The 23,327-nt window shown below is 43.8% G+C and overlaps 1 protein-coding gene across 1 annotated transcript; it reads left to right on the top strand.

The window, feature by feature from the left end:
* The first annotated feature begins 412 nt into the window (after positions 1–412).
* Positions 413–3,632, top strand: LOC135652916 (alpha-xylosidase 1-like). The gene is made up of 3 exons (XM_065174247.1): positions 413–839; positions 916–1,571; positions 1,691–3,632. The coding sequence occupies exons 1-3, from the start codon at positions 616–618 to the stop codon at positions 3,562–3,564; spliced, it is 2,754 nt and encodes a 917-aa protein (XP_065030319.1). The 5' UTR covers positions 413–615; the 3' UTR covers positions 3,565–3,632.
* Positions 3,633–23,327: the final 19,695 nt, after the last annotated feature.

The raw sequence follows: 23,327 nt of genomic DNA, 5'->3' as shown, positions 1-23,327 counted from the left end.
TTATCTAATTAGTTATCTTTAATATCTTTATTTTTATTTTTTTAAAATTATATTAAGATCTTTATACTTATAAAAATAAAATATTTAATTTTATTTCTTTTCGATTTTATTGATTAAAATATTATACATACTTAATAATAAATCAAAATAAGATAGAATTAATGATAAAACAAAATAGTATGGTAAATCATATTTTCATTATTAGAATAGAGAAACATAATTAAATATTTTACTTTTATAAATATAAAAATCTTAATATAATTTTTTAAATTATAAAAATTAAAATATTTAAGATAATTAATTACTGTAAAGCCCTCTCTCTCAGTGGAGCCCAGAATCGACTGGGTCACAGAGAAGGATATGGAGCCCAAAAGCTCACGCTCTCTCTCTCTGAGTGGGTCACAGAGAACTGTCACATGCCTCTGGTGACGGTGATACTGGAAGGCTGAAATCTCACTGTATCTCTCTTCCCCTCTTCAGCTACTCTTTTAACGCCCCCTGCTCGTCGTACAACAACTATGAGGCGCTGCTCCTGAGCTCCTGCGGGCTGTGTGCTCACTTCACACCCTTCCCCATTCACCGTTGCTTGGAAAAGTCTTGAGGGGAGCCAAAAGGATGCCCTCCTCCTCCACTTCTCCTCTGCATCTTGCCCTGTGCTGCGTCACTCTCCTTTCTCTTCACTTTTGTGCTGCAGTCCCTACGACAAAGGTTGGTTTTGGCTACCGCTTGGTGTCGATCGAGGAGAACAGGAATGGAGGTGGGCTGATAGGTCATCTCCAACTGAAGCGGAGCACCTCTGCTTATGGCCCTGATATCCCCCATCTCAGACTCTTCGTGAAGTAAGAACACATGTTCTTTCTCTCTGTGCGTGTATATGTGTGTATGTTTTAGCTCATCGTGGTTGATCATCTCTAGGCATGAAACCAAGGATCGACTGAGGGTCCACATAACTGATGCAGAGGAGGGAAGATGGGAAGTCCCCTACAACCTGCTCCCAAGAGAACAGCCCCCGCCATTGGGGAGCAAAGCCTCCACAACTCCCTTCATGGCGTCGGAATACGCAGGAGATGAGCTCATCTTCAGCTACACGTCCGATCCATTCACGTTTGTGGTGAAGAGGAAGGCCAATGGGCAGACGCTGTTCGATTCGAGTTGTGGCACCATAGTCTTCAAGGATCAATACCTCGAGATCTCCACTCACCTGCCCAAGACTGCTTCCCTGTATGGGCTTGGCGAGAACACGCAACCTGGTGGGATACGTTTGCGCCCGAACGATCCCTACACCCTTTACACGACCGATCTCTCGGCTATCAATCTAAATTCTGATCTCTACGGGTCTCACCCTGTTTACATGGACTTGAGGAACGAGGGAGGCGAGGCCGCTGCTCATGCTGTGCTGTTGCTCAACAGCAATGGCATGGATGTGCTGTACACAGGGACGGAGCTCACATACAAGGTCATCGGAGGAGTGCTCGACTTTTACTTCTTTGCCGGGCCTTCGCCGCTGGCGGTGGTGGATCAGTACACTGCTCTCATCGGTCGCCCTGCTCCCATGCCGTACTGGGCGCTAGGTAGATCATCCAACTGTTCTGGAGTTTGTTGACGCTATTTAGCTGCTTCAACTCACGTCGCACAAAGAACTTGATTTGTGTCCTCCCTCTATTCTGCTTACTACTCATTGTTTTGACAGGATTCCACCAATGCAGATGGGGCTACAAAAACCTCTCGGTGGTGGAAGGGGTGGTGGAGGGCTACAAGAAGGCTCGGATACCTCTTGATGTGATCTGGAACGATGACGATCACATGGATGCAGCCAAGGACTTCACGCTCGACCCTGTCAACTACCCGCGGCCGAAGCTGCTCGACTTCCTCAGCAGAATCCATTCGCAAGGCATGAAGTACATCGTGCTCATCGATCCCGGAATAGCCGTTAACTCCAGCTACGGTGTCTACCAGAGGGGAATGGCCAAGGACGTCTTCATCAAGTACGAGGGCAAGCCTTACCTGGCTCAGGTGTGGCCTGGGCCTGTCTACTTCCCGGACTACCTCAACCCCAACGGGGTCGCGTGGTGGGTCGATGAGATTGCCAGGTTCCACGAACTGGTGCCCGTCGATGGCCTCTGGATCGACATGAACGAGCCTTCAAACTTCTGTACAGGGAAGTGCGAGCTCCCAGCCAACCATTCGTGCCCGGTGCCGGGTTCCAAAACACCATGGATTTGTTGTCTGGATTGCAAGAACATCACCAACACCAGATGGGACGACCCGCCCTACAAGATCAACGCATCAGGATCGCAGGCTCCGTTGGGTTCCAAGACGATAGCCACGAGCGCGACGCATTACGGTGGAATCCTGGAGTACAATGCACACAGCTTGTATGGCTTCTCCCAGGCCATTGCTACTCACGAGGCCCTCCAGGGACTCCAGGGGAAGCGTCCCTTCATTCTCTCCCGCTCCACTTTTGTGGGATCGGGAGCGTATGCTGCGCATTGGACGGGCGACAACCAGGGCAACTGGGTCAACCTCCGCTACTCGATATCCACCGTGCTGAACTTTGGGCTCTTCGGCATGCCCATGGTCGGCTCCGACATCTGCGGCTTCTACCCAGCACCCACGGAGGAGCTCTGCAACCGCTGGATCCAGCTCGGTGCGTTCTATCCCTTCTCAAGAGACCACGCCAACTTCGCTTCGCCGAGACAAGAGCTTTACGTGTGGGACTCGGTCGCCAAATCTGCAAGAAATGCTTTGGGCATGCGGTACAAGCTGCTCCCCTATCTGTATACGTTGAACTACGAAGCTCACACCAGTGGCGCGCCAATGGCGAGGCCTGTATTCTTCTCGTTCCCCAACTTCACAGCAAGCTACGGCCTCAGCACTCAGTTCTTGCTAGGGAGCAGCGTCATGGTGTCGCCGGTCCTGAACGAGGCCAAGTCGAAAGTGAAAGCGATGTTCCCCCCTGGCACCTGGTATAACCTGTTCGACATGACCAAGGCCGTCATTTCCAAGGACGAGCGCTACATAACTCTCGATGCACCGCTGAACGAGATCAACGTGCATGTGTACCAGAACACCATCCTCCCGATGCAGAGAGGAGGGATGATCTCCAAGGAGGCGAGAGCGACACCGTTTACGCTTATCGTGTCCTTCCCCTTTGGAGCCGCCGAAGGAGATGCCAGAGGGAGCGTGTACGTGGACGACGACGAGCGCCCGGAGATGAAGCTCGTGGACGGGGAGGCTTCCTACATCGAGTTCTATGCCAGCCTTCGTGAGAAGACGACGGTCACGGTGTGGTCTCAAGTGGAGTTGGGGAGCTTCAGTCTGCAGAAGGGTTTGCTGATCGAGAAGGTGCGCGTGCTGGGGCTGCAGGGAAGCGGACAGGCGCTGGTGATCGAGGTGGATGGCGAACCCTCGGCGGATGCTTACTTTGCCGAGACTTCTCCGATGCATCAAGAGAAGGTGGAGGGAGGGAACAGCAGGAGTAGCACGGTGGTGGAGGTTGCAGGACTGTCGTTGCCTCTGGGGAAGAAGTTCTCCATGACTTGGAAGATGGGGATCAATGAATGATTCAGTCTCCTACTGCTTTGCCTTGTTTCTTCTTTTCCCTGTGAGGTTGAAAGAGGTGTGATCACCTGGATAGCCAAACCAAATCTTGCTTTGCTCCTGAGGGATATAAATCCAGATTTGATGAAAGAAGGATTGTTTTCACTTATTTGCAATCATTTTGCTGTTGCCCAACACCAAGTAGATGATGATCAATTTGAATGCAATATTTGCTGACGAATGACACACAGATTTAGAGAGCTGCAAATAAGACACAGCAGCTTATTTTTATCTCAGTAACACAAGATGCATGTATATTATCTTTCGAAGAAGTCAGCGAAGATGCAGAAAAGCGTTGGTGTTTTGATGGGGTTCAATCTCGATTGCTGGTACAATAATTTTAAGTAATACTAATCCATTTTTGTCGGGATTAGTATTTTATTAAGTAAAAAAAATAATTTTACGAAGGACCATGCTGGTACAATAATTTTAAGTAATACTAATTATTTTATTAAGTCAAATTATTTGTTCGTATGAACACCAACGCTTCGTATGCCTGGTTACGCCATGTTTAAACCAAAGTGAAAAGCTGTGCCAAAAACTATTTTTTACTTTATGGTAAAAAAAAATGGATTAGTATTAAACCCGACAAAAAGTAATTCTAACCTTTGAGGACTGCTAGGCATCCCAATTTATTTTATGAAGATGCCTAGCTTGGTCCTATCCAAATCTTTGTTCATAATAGTTCTATCCTGTAAAAGAGAGGACTAGTTTACATAAATTGTAAGTTCCTTCCTATTCTAAGACATTGAAACTAGTGGCACAGAGGTTGGACCTAATAAGCCCACTGGACTTGAAGTCTTAATTAACCTTGAGGAAGTACTTATCTGATCTAAAAGTAAGTCGATCAAAAGACGTAAGGTGTTAAAAGGGCAGGGAGACCCGTAGGAACACTAACAAGGTGAGACGACTAAAATCTAGAAAGGAAAAAGAAAATCAGGTTATGAAAGTCTAAAAGTATATGTTTAAAAAATGGGAAGAAGCCATACAGCAATGGTACACTAGTTCTCATACTTCGAAGCTTGACTACCTTGACTTTGCGGAAACCCATAGTCCCACCAGAAAAGAGCTAGCCCATAATCTTGCGATTATTTACGACAGAACCTGCCTGTCTAGTAGAGTCAATTTAAAAAACTTCAAGGCTATTATTGAGAAAAATCAGAGTCTAGAAAGGGAAATCAAAAGACTCAAGCACTCCATAAAAACTCTCACTGCCTTACTCTCGGAAAATAGACCCCTCACGAAACAAGAAGTCCGAGATTTGGTTGCAGAAATTTCCAAGCAACCAAAACTTGTGGAAGAAGAGGCTCTCAAACTAACTCAAAGCTTAAATCAAAAGCTGCATAGGGTTGAACAACTTCTATCAAGGATAGAAAAACAAATTTTTGGATGAACTATCTGTTCTCCAAAAACACTGAATCCTACAAAGAAGCCCTCAAGGCCACAGAACCTATTGATCCCCCATCTTTAGAATTTCTCAAAACAAACGATTACCCGGGGACCCTTAGCCACCAAGCAGCTGTGATTAAACAGCACAACACACAAATCCAACTCCTCACACAGATCGTGAGGATATAAAGGGGATACGAACAGAACTACAAACTATAAGGGAGCTTCAGCAAGCTAAGACAGAACCACCCCAGAGCATCCCAGAAGACTTGATAGCAAAGCTCTCCAATTTAAGCCTAGGTCCCTCAAAAAAGACCTAACGAGGCAAAAGGAAAAATTTTGGTGTTCAAAGATCCTATACAAATCCTGAAACAAGTCCAGAAATGATGACCAGGACTCAAGAAGTCTCCACATCTGCCCCCTTGATCGAAGATCAAATCCGAGATTACAGAAGAAATCAACGCAGGATCTTTAACGCTCGCAAGGCAACAAGACGTGCAGGACAAAGATTATTTGGAGGTTCAGTCTCCACCCAACATGTCCTAGAACAGCAGATAGAACCTCAGGCACAACTAAGGTTATCTATGCGCAAAAGATCTACTATAGCACCAGCTGAGGTGCTATACCACTCAAGAAGGGACGATGCCCATCACAGGGTATACGTTCACAGGTCTGAAGAGGCCATGCTGGTTACAAACAACCAGGAGGACAGATCCTTCATCATAGAGGAAAGTTACGAAAGGCTTCAAAGGAGTAGAATGCAGTATATCCACCTGGGAACACTCCAGGTACGGTTGCAAACCCTGCATCGACAGGAAGAAGGGACACTGGCACTACTAGTGTTCAGGGACAACAGATGGATGTATGATCGGTCCATCATTGCCACCATGGAAGTAGACTTGACTCGAGGGAGCCAGCTGGTCTACGTAATCCCTGACATCATGATGACAATAGGGGACTTTTACCGCAATATTCAACTCTCAATCCTCACCAGAGGATATGACACATGGCGGAATGGTGAAGCTAATTTGCTTGTCACCCGAGGTGGTGGACTACCTCACCAGCCACGGTCTAAGGGCACTACCAGGGAGGAGGTACTCTACAATAGATATACAAGGAAGAGACTGGGTCATTCGACCAACTCAAGTCTCAATACCAATGCAGCCATCAGAAGCACGAAGCCAAAATTTATTAGATGGAAGGATATCTGTCAGCTTCGACAATTACAAAGCTGCATCTACATCAAGCCGGATCAACTACAATACCGCTGATGACGAGACGTTCAGCGACGAGGAAGAAATCTGGAGCCACACAATAACTGTCATAATACAAACATCGGGCAGCAAAGACAATGAGGCAGAAGGCTTGCGGAATAACCTGAATTTTTATTTTCAGGATATTGACGTCAGAAGGTGGTGGGGAGATGCCATATCCCAAAAAATTTCAAGAAGAAATTATAGCATAGGACTTGAGGAAAATTGGGAAGTGGAATACCCACAATTAGCCAAACTCTCCCAACAAGTATATTCCTCCTCTGCCGTATCAAACTATAGACCACCTACAGACTCTACTATGGGGCCAGCAAACTACCCCCCCGCAATTAACATAGAGTCAACAATCCAGAAGCCTACCTTTGAAGGATACACTAGGCAAGCCAAATTCAAAACAAAGGATTTTTCTGAAGCATGGAACCTACCCTCAGCATTTCAACAGCAGGGAGCCATGTTCATTATCCCTACACAATTAGGGATGTTTGATGAAGTTTTTATGAGATGGGAGTCAATAACTAAGAATTTAGGCTCACTCCAAGGATTCACATATTCCCAAGCAAAGATGGAATTTATCGAAAATCTGCTCGGTGAATCTGAAAAGCTAGCCTAGATCCAATGGAGGATGGCGTATCCTGACGAATACCAACTACTACTGGCAAACGCCGACGGAGCAGGAGGTACCCAAAATATCCTATCTCAATTAAGAACAATCTTCATACTTGAAGACCCATTTCAGGGATCAACCGGGATGCAAGAAGAGGCCTACAGAGACCTAGAGAGGCTTTTGTGCAACAACCTGAAACATATTATCCAATTCCTGAATGACTACATGAGGTTAGCCTAAAAAACGGGAAGGCTGTTCACAAGCCCCGAGCTATCTGAAAAACTATGGTCCAAGATGCCCGGAGAATTAGGAAAGAGAATAAAGGACGCCTTTGAATCCAAATACAGGGGCAATACGATCGGGGTAATCCCCAAGATCTTATTTTCCTACAAATATCTGGAAGCATAATGCAAGGACGCCGCATTCAAAAGGGCGCTCAAAGACCTGTCTTTCTGTAGTGAAATACCCATCCCAGGGTATTATAACAAGCCCGAAAGGAAATACGGGGTTAGGAGATCCAAAACATATAAAGGCAAGCCCCACTCATCACATGCAAGGATAGAAAAAAGAAAGCACTTGGTAAGAAACAAAAGGTGCAAGTGCTATTTGTGCGGTGAGGAAGGACATTTCGCCAGGGAATGCCCCAACGACTGCAAAAACATAAAGAGGGTTGCAATGTTTGAACAATTAGACCTTCCAAAGGATTATGAAATCATCTCTGTCCAAGAAGGAGAAAACCAAAGTGACGCAATCTACTCAATTTCTGAGGGAGAAGACGTAGAGGAATTACAACATGGTATACACTCCTTCACCCATAAGATATTTGCTCTTGTTGAAGATAGCAGGACGTGGTGGATTGGACCAGAGTCAGGATACAGAGCAAGAATACAAGTCTCGCAAAAATAGGCCGAGTGCAGCCACATCTAGAGGATAAACGAGGAACTACTGGCAAGACTGGAAAGGTGCAATTGCTATAAAAGAATCTCACAGCAAAGGCACAGACGACATTGCCCACTGTGTGAAATCACCTCGTGCGGGATGTGCAGCATCTACTACTTCAACAAAAAGACCCCTGTAGCATGGAAAGGGCATTACAATTGCCCAGGAAAACCTCCAGCTAAAACGTGAAGTAGAAGAACTGAAAAGAAAATACCGAGAGCTGGAACAAGAAAATATGGAACTTGACAGGCTCCGCATGGAAAGGGCAGACTTACAAAAGGAGATCAATCTCCTAAAACAAAAGGAAAAGGTTGAAAAGGAAAGCACCTACGTCTTACTAATAGAGGAAAATCAGCAAATACTATCAGCCGAGACGAAAGAAGCCGTCAAACCAGAAAAAGCAAAGAATATGCTATTCAACCTTAAGGTACAACTTGAAATACCCAATACTCCTATAATCAAAGTAAATGCCATTCTAGACACAAGGGCCACCACATGCTGCATAGATGAAGGCACGATACCTAGGGAAGCACTGGAAAAGAATCCCTACCTGGTACATTTCAGCGGGATTACATCAAAGACAACAACATATAAGAAATTGAGAGGAGAAAGAATGATGATAGGTGACAACTCCTTCAGAATCCCATACACATATGTGTTCCCTATGAAATTAGGGGATGACATACATATGATAATCGGATGCAATTTCATCCGCGCCATGCAAGGAGGAGTCAGGATTGAAGGAAATACGGTAACCTTCTATAAGAATCTGACCACTATTAACACCCTCCCATATGTTAAAGTTACAGCTGCAATAGAAGAACTGGAACTAGAAGAAGAAGACTACATCCAAATTCAGGAGTTGGTTCTATACTCAACCGAACCTCAAAAGGACAAAAACAAACTCAGAGCACAGTTTGGAAGACTGATCGAAAAATTAAAGGCCCAAGGGTACATTGGTGAAAATCCTCTTTAACACTAGAAGAAAAACGGGTTGATGTGTGAACTGGAAATCAAAAACCCAAACCTTACAATAGAGGACAAGCCATTAAAGCACCTCACGCCTCACGCTAGAGAATCCTTCTCTAAACATGTCAAAGAACTTCTGGACATTAGCGTGATCAGACCAAACAAAAGCAAGTACATGACAACAACAATCATAGTCAACTCTGGCACAACAGTAGACCCAGTCACTGGCCAGGAAAAAAGGGGAAAGGAAAGAATGGTCTTTAACTACAGAAGACTAAATGATCTCACTGAAAAAGACCAGTACAACCTACTAGGGATAAACACCATACTAAGAAAGGTCAGCAACAGCAAGATATACTCCAAGTTTGACCTAAAATCCGGATTCCATCAGGTAGCAATGCACCCGGACTCAATAGAATGGATGACTTTCTGGGTACCAGATGGACTATATGAATGGCTGGCAATGCCATTTGGGCTCAAAAATGCCCCCGTAATATTTCAGAGAAAAATGGATGACTGCTTCAAAGGTACGAAATAATTTATAGCAGTCTATATAGACGACATCCTAGTATTCTCTGAAAATACGAAGGACCATGCTAGGCATCTTCATAAAATGCTAGAAATCTGTAAAAAAAATGGATTAGTATTAAGCCCGACAAAAATGAAGATTGCAGTCAAAGAAATAGAATTCCTAGGGGTAGTATTAGGAAACTCAAGGATTAAGCTACAGCCCCACATAATAAAAAAAATTACTGAGTTCAAAGAAGAAGACCTAATAACCAAAAGGGGTTTAAGGTCTTGGCTGGGGATTCTAAACTATGCCAGGAATTATATTCCAAATCTCGGCAAACTCCTAGGGCCTCTCTACTCGAAAACAAGCCCAACAGGAGAAAAGAGACTCAATGAACAGGACTGGAAGCTTATCAAGGAAGTCAAAAGCAAAGTCCAAAGGCTTCCTTCTAGAAGTACCACCCCTAGATTGCTACATAGTTCTAAAAGTTGATGGATGTATGGAAGGATGGGGAGGAGTGTGTAAATGGAAAAATAAAAAAGGAGATCCAAGGAGCACAGAAAGAATATGTGCCTATGCTAGCGAAAAATTCAGCCCCATCAAATCAGCCATTGACGCAGAATTACACGCAGTCCTGAAAACTCTCGAAGCCCTAAAGATATACTATCTGGACAAAAGAGAGATCCTGATAAGAACGGACTGCCAAGCCATAATCAGCTTTTTCAACAAATCGACTCAAAATAAACCATCAAGAGTCTGATGGATGACATTCATTGATTATATCACCGGAAGTGGGATTGAAGTCCAATTCGAACACATCGAAGGAACAAGTAACATCCTCGCCGACTCCTTATTTAGATTAATCAACATTCTTTTAAATGCAGGATGGAAGGAAGAACAAAAGGACCAACTATCACTATTGGCGGAAGCAACCCAAGAACTCAAGGCCAAGCCCAACCCAAAGGCAGAAGCCTTTCTGAATCAAATAGCCTGCTAAATAATAACCTCCTATTCTAGTACACCGATAAGCTCACCTGCCTTCAAAAGGGAAAGAAAAGGTTACTTAATGATGAAGACTCCACAAAGAGGACACTCGGAATCTTACAACAGAAGGCAGCAGAACAAGCAATCAATGCCTTGTAGCAATACAGAGACATCCACTCACTTAAAGTGGAAGAGTACCGGCGGCGAAGCTCAGGGAAAGACAACCGGTACAGAGACTAGCTACCAGCTGTCCTCCAACAACAATAACAGTTGGAGAGAGCCCTGGCGCTTACAAAAGACACCGCCCAAAGGACACCAAACTTCAGCATCTAGGGACACGGTGGACCCCTAAATATGCTGAAATCATGCAAACCACCGCCACCTAACGTAATAAATTAGAAAGTCATGGGCTGAGCCTCGGGGAGCCGCCCGACAAGATAAGCTGGCATGCAGTATAGGGCGTACCTTCACTACTTAGCAGCTAAGTAGCACTTTTGAGCTGTGCCTCGGGGAGCCGCTCAAAATTTAAATAATTGTACCCGAGGGAATATAAAAGAGAAAGCGAGAAGAACGCGATGGGGCCCAATGAGTACCCGGTTCTATCCGCCTCTTCTATATAAACCTCTTAGTAGTTCTCTTGCAGAACAGGCAGTCGAACACTGAAGTTCTACTTGAGCAAAAATCCCCTAGATCTTTGTAAGAATCTTTTGCTTTCTCTAGTTCCTTGTGCAAATCAGTTCTTTGTTATCCTTTTGCAAATCAGTGTTTTGGTTGTCCAGTTTTTCTTTCTTGTTTTACTTTATAGTTTTTCTTTCTAGTTTTACTTTATAGTTCTTCTTTCTAGTTTTACTTTATGGTATGAGCATATAGTTTTTCTTTCTAGCTTATGGTATCGGTTGTCCAGTTTTTTTTATGGTAAGAAAAACTACTTTATCGGTCGTCCAGTTTTTCTTTATGGTAAGAAAAATTACTTTTATGGTATCAGAGAATACTAGGACGGTCCTTCGTATTTTATGAAGATGCCTAGCATGGTCCTTCGTATGAAAAATTACTTTCAGGATTATTAGTATTAAGCCAACGCTTAAAATTATTTTATTAAGCCCATTTTTGAAGATGCCTAGCATGGTCCTTCAAATTATTTTATGAAGATGCCTAGCATGGTCCAAAACAGTAGTCTTCCAAATCAGTGTTTCTCCTAATTTTAAAGTAAAACTAAAAGATAAACCGGAGAGCAAAAGATATGATTGAAAAACTGGACAACCAAAACACTGATTTGCAAAAGGATAACAAAGAACTGATTTGCACAAGGAACTAGAGAAAGCAAAAGATTCTTACAAAGATCCAGGGGATTTTTGCTCAAGTAAAACTTCAGTGTTCGACTGCTGTTCTGCAAGAGAACTACTAAGAGGTTTATATAGAAGAGGCGGATAGAACCGGGTACTCATTGGGCCCCATCGTGTTCTTCTCGCTTTCTCTTTTATATTCGCTCGGGTACAATTATTTAAATTTTGAGTGGCTCCCCGAGGCACAGCTCAAAAGTGCTACTTAGCTGCTAAGTAGTGAAGGTACGCTCTATACTGCGTGCCAGCTTATCCTGTCGAGCGGCTCCCCGAGGCTCAGCCCATGACTTTCTAACTTATTGCGTTAGGTGGCGGTGGTTTGCATGATTTCAGCATATTTAGGGGTCCACCGTGTCCCTAGATGCTGAAGTTTGGCGTCCTTTGGGCGGTGTCTTTTGTAAGCCCCAGCGCTCTCTCCAGCTGTTGTTGTTGTTGGAGGACATCTGGTAGCCAGTCTTTGTACCAGTTGTCTTTCCCTGAGCTTTGCCGCCGGTACTCTTCCACTTTAAGTGAGTGGATGTCTTGGTATTGCTGCAAGGCATTGATTGCTTGTTCTGCTGCCTTCTGTTATAGGATTCCGAATGTCCTCTTTGTGGAGCCTTCGTCATTAAGTAACCTCTTCTTTCCCTTTTGAAGGCAGGTGAGCTTATCGGTGTACTGGAATAGGAGGTTATTATTTTGCAAGCTATTTGATTCAGAAAGGCTTCCGCCTTTGGGTTGGGCTTGGCCTTGAGTTCTTGGGTTGCTTCCGCCAATAGTGATAGTGAGTGGATGTCTCTGTATTGCTGCAAGGCATTGATTGCTTGTTCTGCTGCCTTTTGTTGTAGGATTCCGAGTGTCCTCTTTGTGGAGTCTTCATCATTAAGTAACCTTTTCTTTCCCTTTTGAAGGCAGGTGAGCTTATCGGTGTACTGGAATAGGAGGTTATTATTTTGCAGGCTATTTGATTCAGAAAGGCTTCCGCCTTTGGGTTGGGCTTGGCCTTAAGTTCTTGGGTTGCTTCCGCCAATAGTGATAGTTGGTCCTTTTGTTCTTCCCTCCATCCTGCATTTAAAAGAATGTTGATTAATCTAGATAAGGAGTCGGCGAGGATGTTACTTGTCCCTTCGATGTGTTCGAATTGGACTTCAACCCCACTTCCGGTGATATAATCAATGAATGTCATCCATCGGACTCTTGATGGTTTATTTTGAGCCGATTTGTTGAAAAAGTTGATTATGGTTTGGCAGTCCGTTCTTATCAGGATCTCTCTTTTGTCCAGATAGTAGATCTTTAGGGCTTCGAGAGTTTTTAGGACTGCGTGTAATTCTGCGTCAATGGCTGATTTGATGGGGCTGAATTTTCCGCTAGCATAGGCATAAATTTCTAGCATTTTATGAAGATGCCTAGCATGGTCCTTCATGTTTTCAGAGAATACTAGGATGTCGTCTATCTAGACTGATATAAATTGTTCCGTACCTTTGAAGCAGTCATCCATTTTTCTCTGAAATATTACGGGGGCATTTTTGAGCCCAAATGGCATTGCCAGCCATTCATATAGTCCATCTGGTACCCAGAAAGTCATCCATTCTATTGAGTCCGGGTGCATTGCTACCTGATGAAATCCAGATTTTAGGTCAAACTTGGAGTATATCTTGTTGTAGCTGACCTTTCTTAGTATGGTGTTTATCCCTGGTAGGCTGTAATGGTCTTTTTCAGTGAGATCATTTAGTCTTCTGTAGTTAAAGACCATTCTTTCCTTTCCCCTTTTTTCCTGGCCAATGACTGGGTCTACTGTTGTGCCAGAGTTGACTATGATTACTGTTGTCCTATGCCTGCTTTTGCTTGGTCTGATCACGCCAATGTCCAGAAGTGCTTTGACATGTTTAGAGAAGGATTCTCTGGCCTGAGGCGTGAGGTGCTTTAATGGCTTGTCCTCTATTGTAAGGTTTGGGTTTTTGATTTCCAGTTCACACATCAACCCGTTTTTCTTCCAGTGTTGAAGAGGATTTTCACCAATGTACCCTTGGGCCTTTAATTTTTCGATCAGGCTTCCAAACTATGCTATGAGTATGTTTTCATCCATTTGAGGTTCGGTTGAGTATAGAACCAGCTCCTGAATTTGGATGTAGTCTTCTTCTTCTAGTTCCAGTTCTTCTATTGCAGCTGTAACTAGAACATATGGGAGGGTGTTAATAGTGGTCAGGTTCTTATAGAAGGTTACCGTATTTCCTTCAATCCTGACTCCTCCTTGCATGGCGCGGATGAAATTGCACCCGATTATCATCTGTATGTCATCCCCTAATTTCATAGGGAACGCATATGTGTATGGGATTCTGAAGGAGTTGTCACCTATCATCATTCTTCCTCTTCTCAATTTCTTATATGCTGTTGTCTTTGATGTAATCCCGCTGAAATGTACCAGGTAGGGATTCTTTTCCGGTGCTTCCCTAGGTATCGCACCTTCATCTATGCAGCATGTGGTGGCCCCTGTGTCTAGAATGGCATTTACTTTGATTATAGGAGTATTGGGTATTTCAAGTTGTACCTTAAGGTTGAATAGCATATTCTTTGCTTTTTCTGGTTTGGCGGATTCTTTCGTCTCGGCTGATAGTATTTGCTGATTTTCCTCCATTAGTAAGACATAGGTGCTTTCCTTTTCAACCTTTTCCTTTTGATTTAGGAGATTGATCTCCTTTTGTAAGTCTGCCTTTTCCATGCGGAGCCTGTCAAGTTCCATATTTTCTTGTTCCAGCTCTCGGTATTTCCTTTTCAGCTCTTCTACTTCACGTTTTAGCTGGAGGTTTTCCTGGGCAATTGTAATGGCTTGTTGATGGGCTTCCTCAATTTCCTTTGCTTTTTCTTTTTCTGCTTCCACTGTGGCTTTCGGTTTCTTTATCTCTGTCTCACAATGGTTAATATAATCCTGCTGTTGTTGGAGGAGATTTTTGGGTTCATACTTGACTGGTTCCTCCAGTGCTATAGGAGTCTTTTTGTTGAAGTAGTAGATACTGCACATCCCGCACGAGGTGATTTCACACAGCGGGCAATGTCGTCTGTGCCTTTGCTATGAGATTCTTTTACACAGTTGCACGTTTCCAGTCTTGCCGGTAGTTCCTCGTTTATCCTCCAAATGTGGCTGCACTCGGCCTGTTATCAAGTCAGGCCGAGTGCAAATCAGCTAAGTACTTTGTTCCTTGTGGCAATGATGGCAATGATGGTAATGATGGACCAGCTAGCTCCCTCGAGTCAAGTCTACTTACAAAGTAGACTTACATACATGGTCAACAATCTATGGACAAACCAAATTCAAAACAAAGTACTTAGGCCACAAAGAAAATATCTTAATTTGGAAAGGTGAAGTCTTAATTTCTTTGGTACTATGTACTTGGTACCATGTTACAAAGAAAAACTGGGCTTATCCTCTTACAAATCAGCTGGTCTACTCCAAGGATTCCGCCATGCGGCATCGTTTATCCGATAAGCCCATTTTTTCTTTGTAACATGGTACTAAGTACAGAGAAAATATCTTAATTAAAAATCCTTTACATGGTTCCAAAATTACTTTCTCGGTTGTCCAGTGGACCTAATAAGCCCACTGGACTTGAAGTCTTAATTAACCTTGAGGAAGTACTTATCTGATCTAAAAGTAAGTCGATCAAAAGACGTAAGGTGTTAAAAGGGCAGGGAGACCCGTAGGAACACCGACAAGGTGAGACGACTAAAATCTAGAAAGGATAAGGAAAACCAGGTTATGAAAGTCTAAAAGTATATATGTCTGAAAAATGGGAAGAAGTCATACAGCAATGGTACACTAGTTCTCATACTTCAAAGCTTGACTACCTTGACCTTGCGGAAACCCATAGTCCCACCAGAAATGAGCTAGCCCATAATCTTGCGGTTATTTACGACAGAACCTGCCTGTCTAGTAGAGTCAATTTAAAAAACTTCAAGGCTATTATTGAGAAAAATCAGAGTTTAGAAAGGGAAATCAAAGGACTCAAGCACTCCATAAAAACTCTCACTGCCTTACTCTCGGAAAATAGACCCCTCACGAAACAAGAAGTGCGAGATTTGGTTGCAGAAATTTCCAAGCAACCAAAACTTGTGGAAGAAGAGGCTCTCAGACTAACTCAAAGCTTAAATCAAAAGCTGCAGAGGGTTGAACAACTTTTATCAAGAATAGAAAAACAAATTTTTGGATGAACTATTTGTTCTCCAAAAACACCGAATCCTACAAAGAAGCCCTCAAGGCCACAGAACCTATTGATCCCCCATCTTTAGGATTTCTCAAAACAAACGATTACCCGGGGACCCTTAGCCACCAAGCAGCTGTGATTAAACAGCACAACACACAAATCCAACTCCTCACACAGATCGCTGAGGATATAAAGGGGATACGAACAGAACTACAAACTATAAGGGAGCTTCAGCAAGCTAAGACAGAACCACCCCAGAACATCCCAGAAGATTTGATAGCAAAGCTCTCCAATTTAAGCCTAGGTCCCTCAAAAAGACCTAAAGAGGCAAAAGGAAAAATTTTGGTGTTCAAAGATCCTATACAAATTCTGAAACAAGTCCAGAAATGACGACCAGGACTCAAGAAGTCTCCACATCTGCCCCTTGATCGAAGATCAAATCTGAGATTACAGAAGAAATCAACGCAGGATCTTTAACGCTCGCTAGGCAACAAGACGTGCAGGACAAAGATTATTTGGAGGTTCAGTCTCCACCCAACATGTCCTAGAACAGCAGATAGACCCTCAAGCACAACTAAGGTTATCTATGCGCGAAAGATCTACTATAGCACCAGCTTGATAGAAATAATAGAAGATAAGAACAATAATTGAAGAAGCTTTATTAAAGAAGTGAAGTAGCTTTAGCTTAAATGCATTAGCATGTCCCCTCTCCTATTTATAGAGATTAGGAGGGAGAATTTTCCTCAATAGAATAGAGGATTTTCCTCAACAGAATAGATAAGATTTCCTCATATAGTTGAGAAAATCTTATCTTCTATCATGCCCCCGCAAGATGGTGCTCCTGACAAGGATATCAATCTTGGATCGATGCAAAATATGGTTTACAAGCGAGAGGCTTCATGAGTAGGGCAAGAGCATATTGCTGCTGCTATTGTTGTTGCTATAGTTTTGACGATGATGGTTGTGGCTGCGATGGCGACGGTTGTGGCTGCGACAGCTGCGATGATGGCAGAGGAGAAATCTATAGTAATGTTGCAGTGATGCTACTACAACAAAGGAGGAAGCTGCAACATAGGAGGAAGGTGCAGCAGAGGAGGAAGCTGCAGCAAAAGAGGTAGGAGGTAGCTACAGCGAGGAAGAAAGGTGGGGCAATGCTGGTGAGCACAGCACTAGAGACACCGCAGATGAAGGGAACGGACGTTGGAGCAGAGTGGCAGTGGAGAAGACAATTGTCGTTCGCCGAAGAGGAAAGATTTGTCGCACTGATGGGCTGACGATGGAAAAGCAATGGTAGAAAGCTTTTTCTTTTGCCGTCAGAGATGAAGAAGCAATAGTGATAAGTTGGCAGCGAGAAGAGAGCTTGCTCTAGGCAAGCGAAGCTTTAGCTTAAATGCATTAGCATGTCCCCTCTCCTATTTATAGAGATTAGGAGGGAGAATTTTCCTCAATAGAATAGAGGATTTTCCTCAACAGAATAGATAAGATTTCCTCATATAGTTGAGGAAATCTTATCTTCTATCACAGCTGAGGTGCTATACCACTCAAGAAGGGACGATGCCCATCACAGGGTATACATTCACAGGTCTGAAGAGGCCATGCTGGTTACAAACAACCAGGAGGACAGATCCTTCATCATGGAGGAAAGTTACGAAAGGCTTCAAAGGAGTAGAATGCAGTATATCCACTTGGGAACACTCCAGGTACGGCTACAAACCCTGCATCGACAGGAAGAAGGGACACTAGCACTACTAGTGTTCAGGGACAACAGATGGATGGATGATCGGTCCATCATTGCCACCATGGAAGTAGACTTGACTCGAGGGAGCCAGCTGGTCTACGTAATCCCCGACATCATGATGACAATAGGGGACTTTTACCGCAATATTCAACTCTCAATCCTCACTAGAGGATATGACACATGGCGGAACGGTGAAGCTAATTTGCTTGTCACCCGAGGAATGGTAGGGCGACTTTCAAATACCCCGAATGTTGCCTTTGCGTACGAAGTATCAGGGGTGGTGGACTACCTCACCAGCCACGGTGTAAGGGCACTACCAAGGAGGAGGTACTCTACAACAGATATACAAGGAAGAGACTGGGTCATTCGACCAACTCAAGTCTCAATACCAATGCAGCCATCAGAAGCACGAAGCCAAAATTTATTAGATGGAAGGATATCTGTCAGCTTCGACAATTATAAAGCTGCATCTACATCAAGCCGGATCAACTACAATACCGTTGATGACGAGACGTTCAGCGACGAGGAAGAAATCTGGAGCCACACAATAACTGTCATAATACAAACATCGGGCAGCAAAGACAATGAGGCGGAAGGCTTGCGGAATAACCTGAATTTTTATTTGAAGGATATTGACGCTTCAGAAGGTGGTGGGGAGATGTCATGTCCCCAAAAATTTCAAGAAGAAATTATAGCAGCAAGACTTGAGGAAAATTTGGAAGTGGAATACCGACAATTAGCCAAACTCTCCCAACAAGTATATTCCTCCTCTACCGTATCAAACTACAGACCACCTACAGACTCTACTATAGGGCCAGCAAACTACCCCCCCGCAATTAACATAGAGTCAACAATCCAGAAGCCTACCTTTGAAGGATACACTAGGCAAGCCAAATTCAAAACAAAAGATTTTTCTGAAGCATGGAACCTACCCTCAGCATTTCAACAACAGGGAGCCATGTTCATTATCCCTACACAATTAGGGATGTTTGATGAAGTTTTTATGAGATGGGAGACAATAACTAAGAATTTAGTCTCACTCCAAGGATTCACAGATTCCCAAGCAAAAATGGAATTTATCGAAAATCTGCTCGGTGAATCCGAGAAGCTAGCCTGGATCCAATGGAGGATGGCGTACCCTAACGAATACCAACTACTACTGGGCATGAAGATGCACCGTTGCACACATAGATCTTGATTTGAGTGATTAGGCCTATTAGCTCGGGCCTAATCATATTAGGTTGTGGTCCATGATCATCTGGTGTGATTGCTTATACACATACTAGATATGTATATATATTTGTATGCGATGTAGATATATATTAAATATATATATGTGTGACATGTCATATTAGGAGACCAAATCATAGAAACATCTCTCGATAATATTAAGTCGGTAAACGTGAGGCAATTAGATTGACCCACGTGGCCTTCCATCGTTATAAGTAGGAACCGATTCCCGGTGTAGGTTGAGTTGGTTGAGTCCCTCGAGACTCACCTATATCGTAATTCGCTATCTTTCTTACGACATAGAGATGTCACCGGTGACCTGAGGGCATGGTATGCTTGGTCGAGTCCCTCGAGGGTATATCATCAAATCAGACTCATCTTGTAACGAAGGTGTTGACTTAACCGAGCATCATGGTTGGTCGAGTCCCTCGAGGCCATGGTGATTCGGAGGCCGAACAGGATGGGAATCACAAGGAGTTATGATCGGCAAGAGTTGCCTACCTTTTAGGCTTAGTGTGATTGGTCGAGTCCTGAGTTACAGAGACAACATGAAAAGATGGATGCCAGATCCATTCTCCTACATGTCCGCAAATTGTTTGAGGAACAGGGAAGGACTCAGCGATATGAGATATCCAAGAACCTCTTCCGTGCTAGGATGACTGAGGGGACACCGGTTCAGAACCATGTCCTAAAGATGATTGAGTGGATAGAGAAACTCACAGGTCTAGGAATGGTCCTAGAGGATAACTTGTGTGTGGACATTGTGCTTAAGTCCCTGCCAGATTCCTTTTCACAGTTCATAATGAATTTTAATATGAACAAGCTTGAGGTGACTCTCCCAGAGCTCCTTAATATGTTGAGGGAGGCAGAGAGTACTATTAAGAAAGAGAAGCCAGTTCTCTACACTGGTGAGACCAAAAAGAAAAGGAAAGCAGAAAGGTCCCTTAAGAAGGGAAAGGGCAAGGGCAAACTAGGTAAAGCAAAGGTTGCTAAGAAAGACCCAACAAAGGACAAAGGCCAGTGCTTCCACTATGGTAAAGATGGGCACTGGAAGAGGAACTACAAAGAATACCTTGCAGAAAGGGCGAAATAGAAGCTTGGAGAAGCTTCAGGTACATTCATGATCAATCTCCAATTGGTAGATTTTTGTGATAGTGCATTGGTATTGGATACCAGTATTGCTTATTACATCTATAATTTGGACCAGTGAGGCGGTTGACATCAAGTATGCCTTGTAAGGGATTTGAAAGCGACATTTTCTAAAAATAAAGATGTAGCAGAAATGAATAACATGCAGATTTTGCAAGAAATAAACTATCAAGATATGGACTTCTATCTTAATATACTCCCACTATTTTACTAACGAGTCACGCGACACCCTCAGCACGTGAAACGGAAGTCTCCGGCAGACTTCTAGTGGGGATCAGGATCCAATCAGCGTCTTAGTGTAACCTCGAGGGACTCGACCAATCACACTAAGCCTAAAAGGTAGGCAACTCTTGCCGATCATAACTCCTTGTGATTCCCATCCTGTTCGGCCTCCGAATCACCATGGCCTCGAGGGACTCGACCAACCATGATGCTCGGTTAAGTCAACACCTTCGTTATAAGATGAGTATGATTTGATGATATACCCTCGAGGGACTTGACCAAGCATATCACTCCCTCAAGTCACCGGTGACATCTCTTTGTCGTAAGCAAGATAGCGAATCGCGATATAGGTGAGTCTCGAGGGACTCGACCAACTCAACCTACACCGGGAATCGGTTCCTACTTATAACGTTGGTAGGCCACGTGGGTCAATCTAATTGCCTCACGTTTACCGACTTAATATTATCGAGAGATGTTTCTATGATTTGGTCTCCTAATATGACATGTCACACATATATATATTTAATATATATCTACATCGCATGCAAATATATATACATATCTAGTATGTGTATAAGCAATCACACCAGATGATCATGGACCACAACCTAATATGATTAGGCCCGAGCTAATAGGCCTAATCACTCACATCAAGATCTATGTGTGCAACGGTGCATCTTCGCCCGCGGGAGCAGCGGTGGCAGGCGCCGCTGCCCTGTGGCGCCTCACCCCGCGGGAGAAGCGGTCGCAGGCGCCTCTGCCCGCGGGCTGCCAACCCCGCCGGACGCAAGCCTGCCGCAAGCAGGCCGCCCAGACGTAGCCCCTGTGCTGCCTGCCTGCGGCTACGCTGCACGCACGCAGATCGAGGGCAGCAACTGTTGCTGCCCTTCCTTGTTTTTGCGTCAACGATTTTGATGTCAAAATTCTTCCTAAACACAACACACGCAATTCAAAACCAATCATTCGCACGAACAACCTGGCTCTGATACCACTGTTGGGAAATCGATGGGGGCGACATCATATGCGCAGCGGAAGAACAAGAAAACAGAAATCGATGGGGGCGACATCATATGCGCAGCGGAAGAACAAGAAAACAAAATCCCCGATTCCCAAAGAGATGTTCGTCGTCGTGCGAAGATTGGTGCGCAAAATCCGCGAAACTTAAAACTACGTATAGAGTAGATTGTGTTACCTAGGGAGATCGTATATCCCTGTTTCCTTATAGATCCTTAGGAGAGGGTGAAGGAGGTCAAGCGTCCTCCTCTCTAGCGGTGATCCACACAGCAGGGTTGCGACGACGCTCCTCAAAACTCCAGGCCTGCTCTGAGGTGGAGAGGGAGAGGAGAATAGGAAAGGCAAGCAAAGACTCTAGCCTATGAGGCTCTGAATCCCTCCTATTTATAGAGGCCCCCTGTCAAACCCTAATGGGTCCTCCCCTAGTGGGTATTGGATCTGCATCCAATAAGACAAAAGCTCCGTCGGATATCTCATATCCGAACCTCTACTCATCGCAATGCCTACCATATGTGTGTGACCCTCTAGGCCCAATATCGAGCTGGCCGTGAGTCATACCCGTCAGAACTCCTTCTAACTCAGTGAATTATTATCTTTGTAATAATTTACTCGACTCATCGACTACGGACGTACTAGGCCACTACGTCGTAGTCCCCAAACGATACAGGGGAATCCAATCCATTGGACATGTCTGTCCTTAGTTACCGTGTACCTATAGTCCCTCATCCATCTAATATCCCAAAGACCGTATATCGAGCATGGTGTTGTCAGACCCATACGGTTTCTACTCGAGTCTCGCTCTAATCGGATTCTCCCGAAGAACTCTTTCTCTCTCAACCCGAATGACCCTAGCCAGGGATTTGTCTGAGCAAGAACACATGGGATATTCCTCTCATGATGCCGAGAGTGGATGATCCTCTATCGACACTCAATAACCCTCGTAAGGTCGACTACCACTCCCAATGACCAGCTGTACTAGATCTGGGACAACCAAACCTATAAGTCTGGTATCAAAGAGTGGAGCACTCATACAGGACATCCTTGGTGTCTCAAGTCTAAGGACCAGATACACCACTAGGACTACGGAATCGCTGTCTGACAATAAGGCATTATCAACCATCCAGCATTCCGTAAGCGGATCAATCAGTGAACTCATTCTCCAATGAGCACCTGTACTGTATCCCTAGTGTCCCTACACGAGCAGCTATGAGACCAGCTGCATCCATAATATGGACGAGCATACAGCACACCAGTCTGTCCGGTTATCACGATGTCCCTCTCGAGTAACCTATAACCGGGATTATTTAGGATATGTGTTTAAAGGTGAATCGATCTCATTATCATGATCTCATCACGATCCGATTCCCATTGCACAAATCCAAGGACATCACAATATATATATATGCACATATGCAATAGTTATAAAGTGATATACGCCAAAATATAATAAGCAAAAATATTCTGTATCAAGTCACACGTGCCATCACTCACGTGATTGGTTTGCTGGGCACCTATGACTAGCAACTCAACAGATAGTCTTTTATGATAATGGATTAGAGGAACGATTATGATTATTCATCCGATTTCGACTAGGAATCCATTGGATTCTTATAAGAAGAAAGAAAATATCGCTCTTTTCTCTGCCTCTTATGACTCCTCTTTTTATCGAGGTGTGATGAAGATTGACAAATGGAGGGAGGAGGCACCAAAATGATAGATCTAAGAAGTCCTATAATTTCCATCCAAGGCTGGTTAAGCCGGCAATGCTATAATTACACTCCTTTTTCGATTACTGTAAACAAAATACAAAGAATTATGATCTTAATTCAAGGTCCGAATGATTAAATTCATCCACTATATTACATATATTAGACCCACTTATATATATATATATATATATATATATATATATATATATATATATATATATATATATATATATATATATATATATATATATATATAGAGAGAGAGAGAGAGAGAGAGAGAGAGAGAGAGAGAGAGAAAAGAACCATTAAAACCGAGGCAGCATTCCCAGAATTAAACTCTCACCGTGACCACACGTCCTACCTATTCCTCTGCTACCTATAGCGTAGGATGCCTCGACATCTGCATCCCAAGTTTTACCCCGTCTCCGATCCATATTTATTACCACCTCCACTGCAATCACTCCATGAGAAATAGACATA

Source organism: Musa acuminata, chromosome BXJ3-11 (genome assembly GCF_036884655.1).
Source record: "Musa acuminata AAA Group cultivar baxijiao chromosome BXJ3-11, Cavendish_Baxijiao_AAA, whole genome shotgun sequence".
Classification (NCBI taxonomy): Eukaryota; Viridiplantae; Streptophyta; class Magnoliopsida; order Zingiberales; family Musaceae; genus Musa; species Musa acuminata.
The sequence above is the reverse complement of the archived record's forward strand: the minus strand, read 5'-3'. Positions and strand labels throughout refer to the sequence as shown.

Coding starts and splice junctions, on each gene's coding strand:
- LOC135652916 (XM_065174247.1), top strand. CDS start 616: ATGCCCTCCTCCTCCACTTCTCCTCTGCATCTTGCCCTGTGCTGCGTC. Junction 840..915: donor CATCTCAGACTCTTCGTGAA/GTAAGAACACAT, acceptor GATCATCTCTAG/GCATGAAACCAAGGATCGAC. Junction 1,572..1,690: donor CATGCCGTACTGGGCGCTAG/GTAGATCATCCA, acceptor TTGTTTTGACAG/GATTCCACCAATGCAGATGG.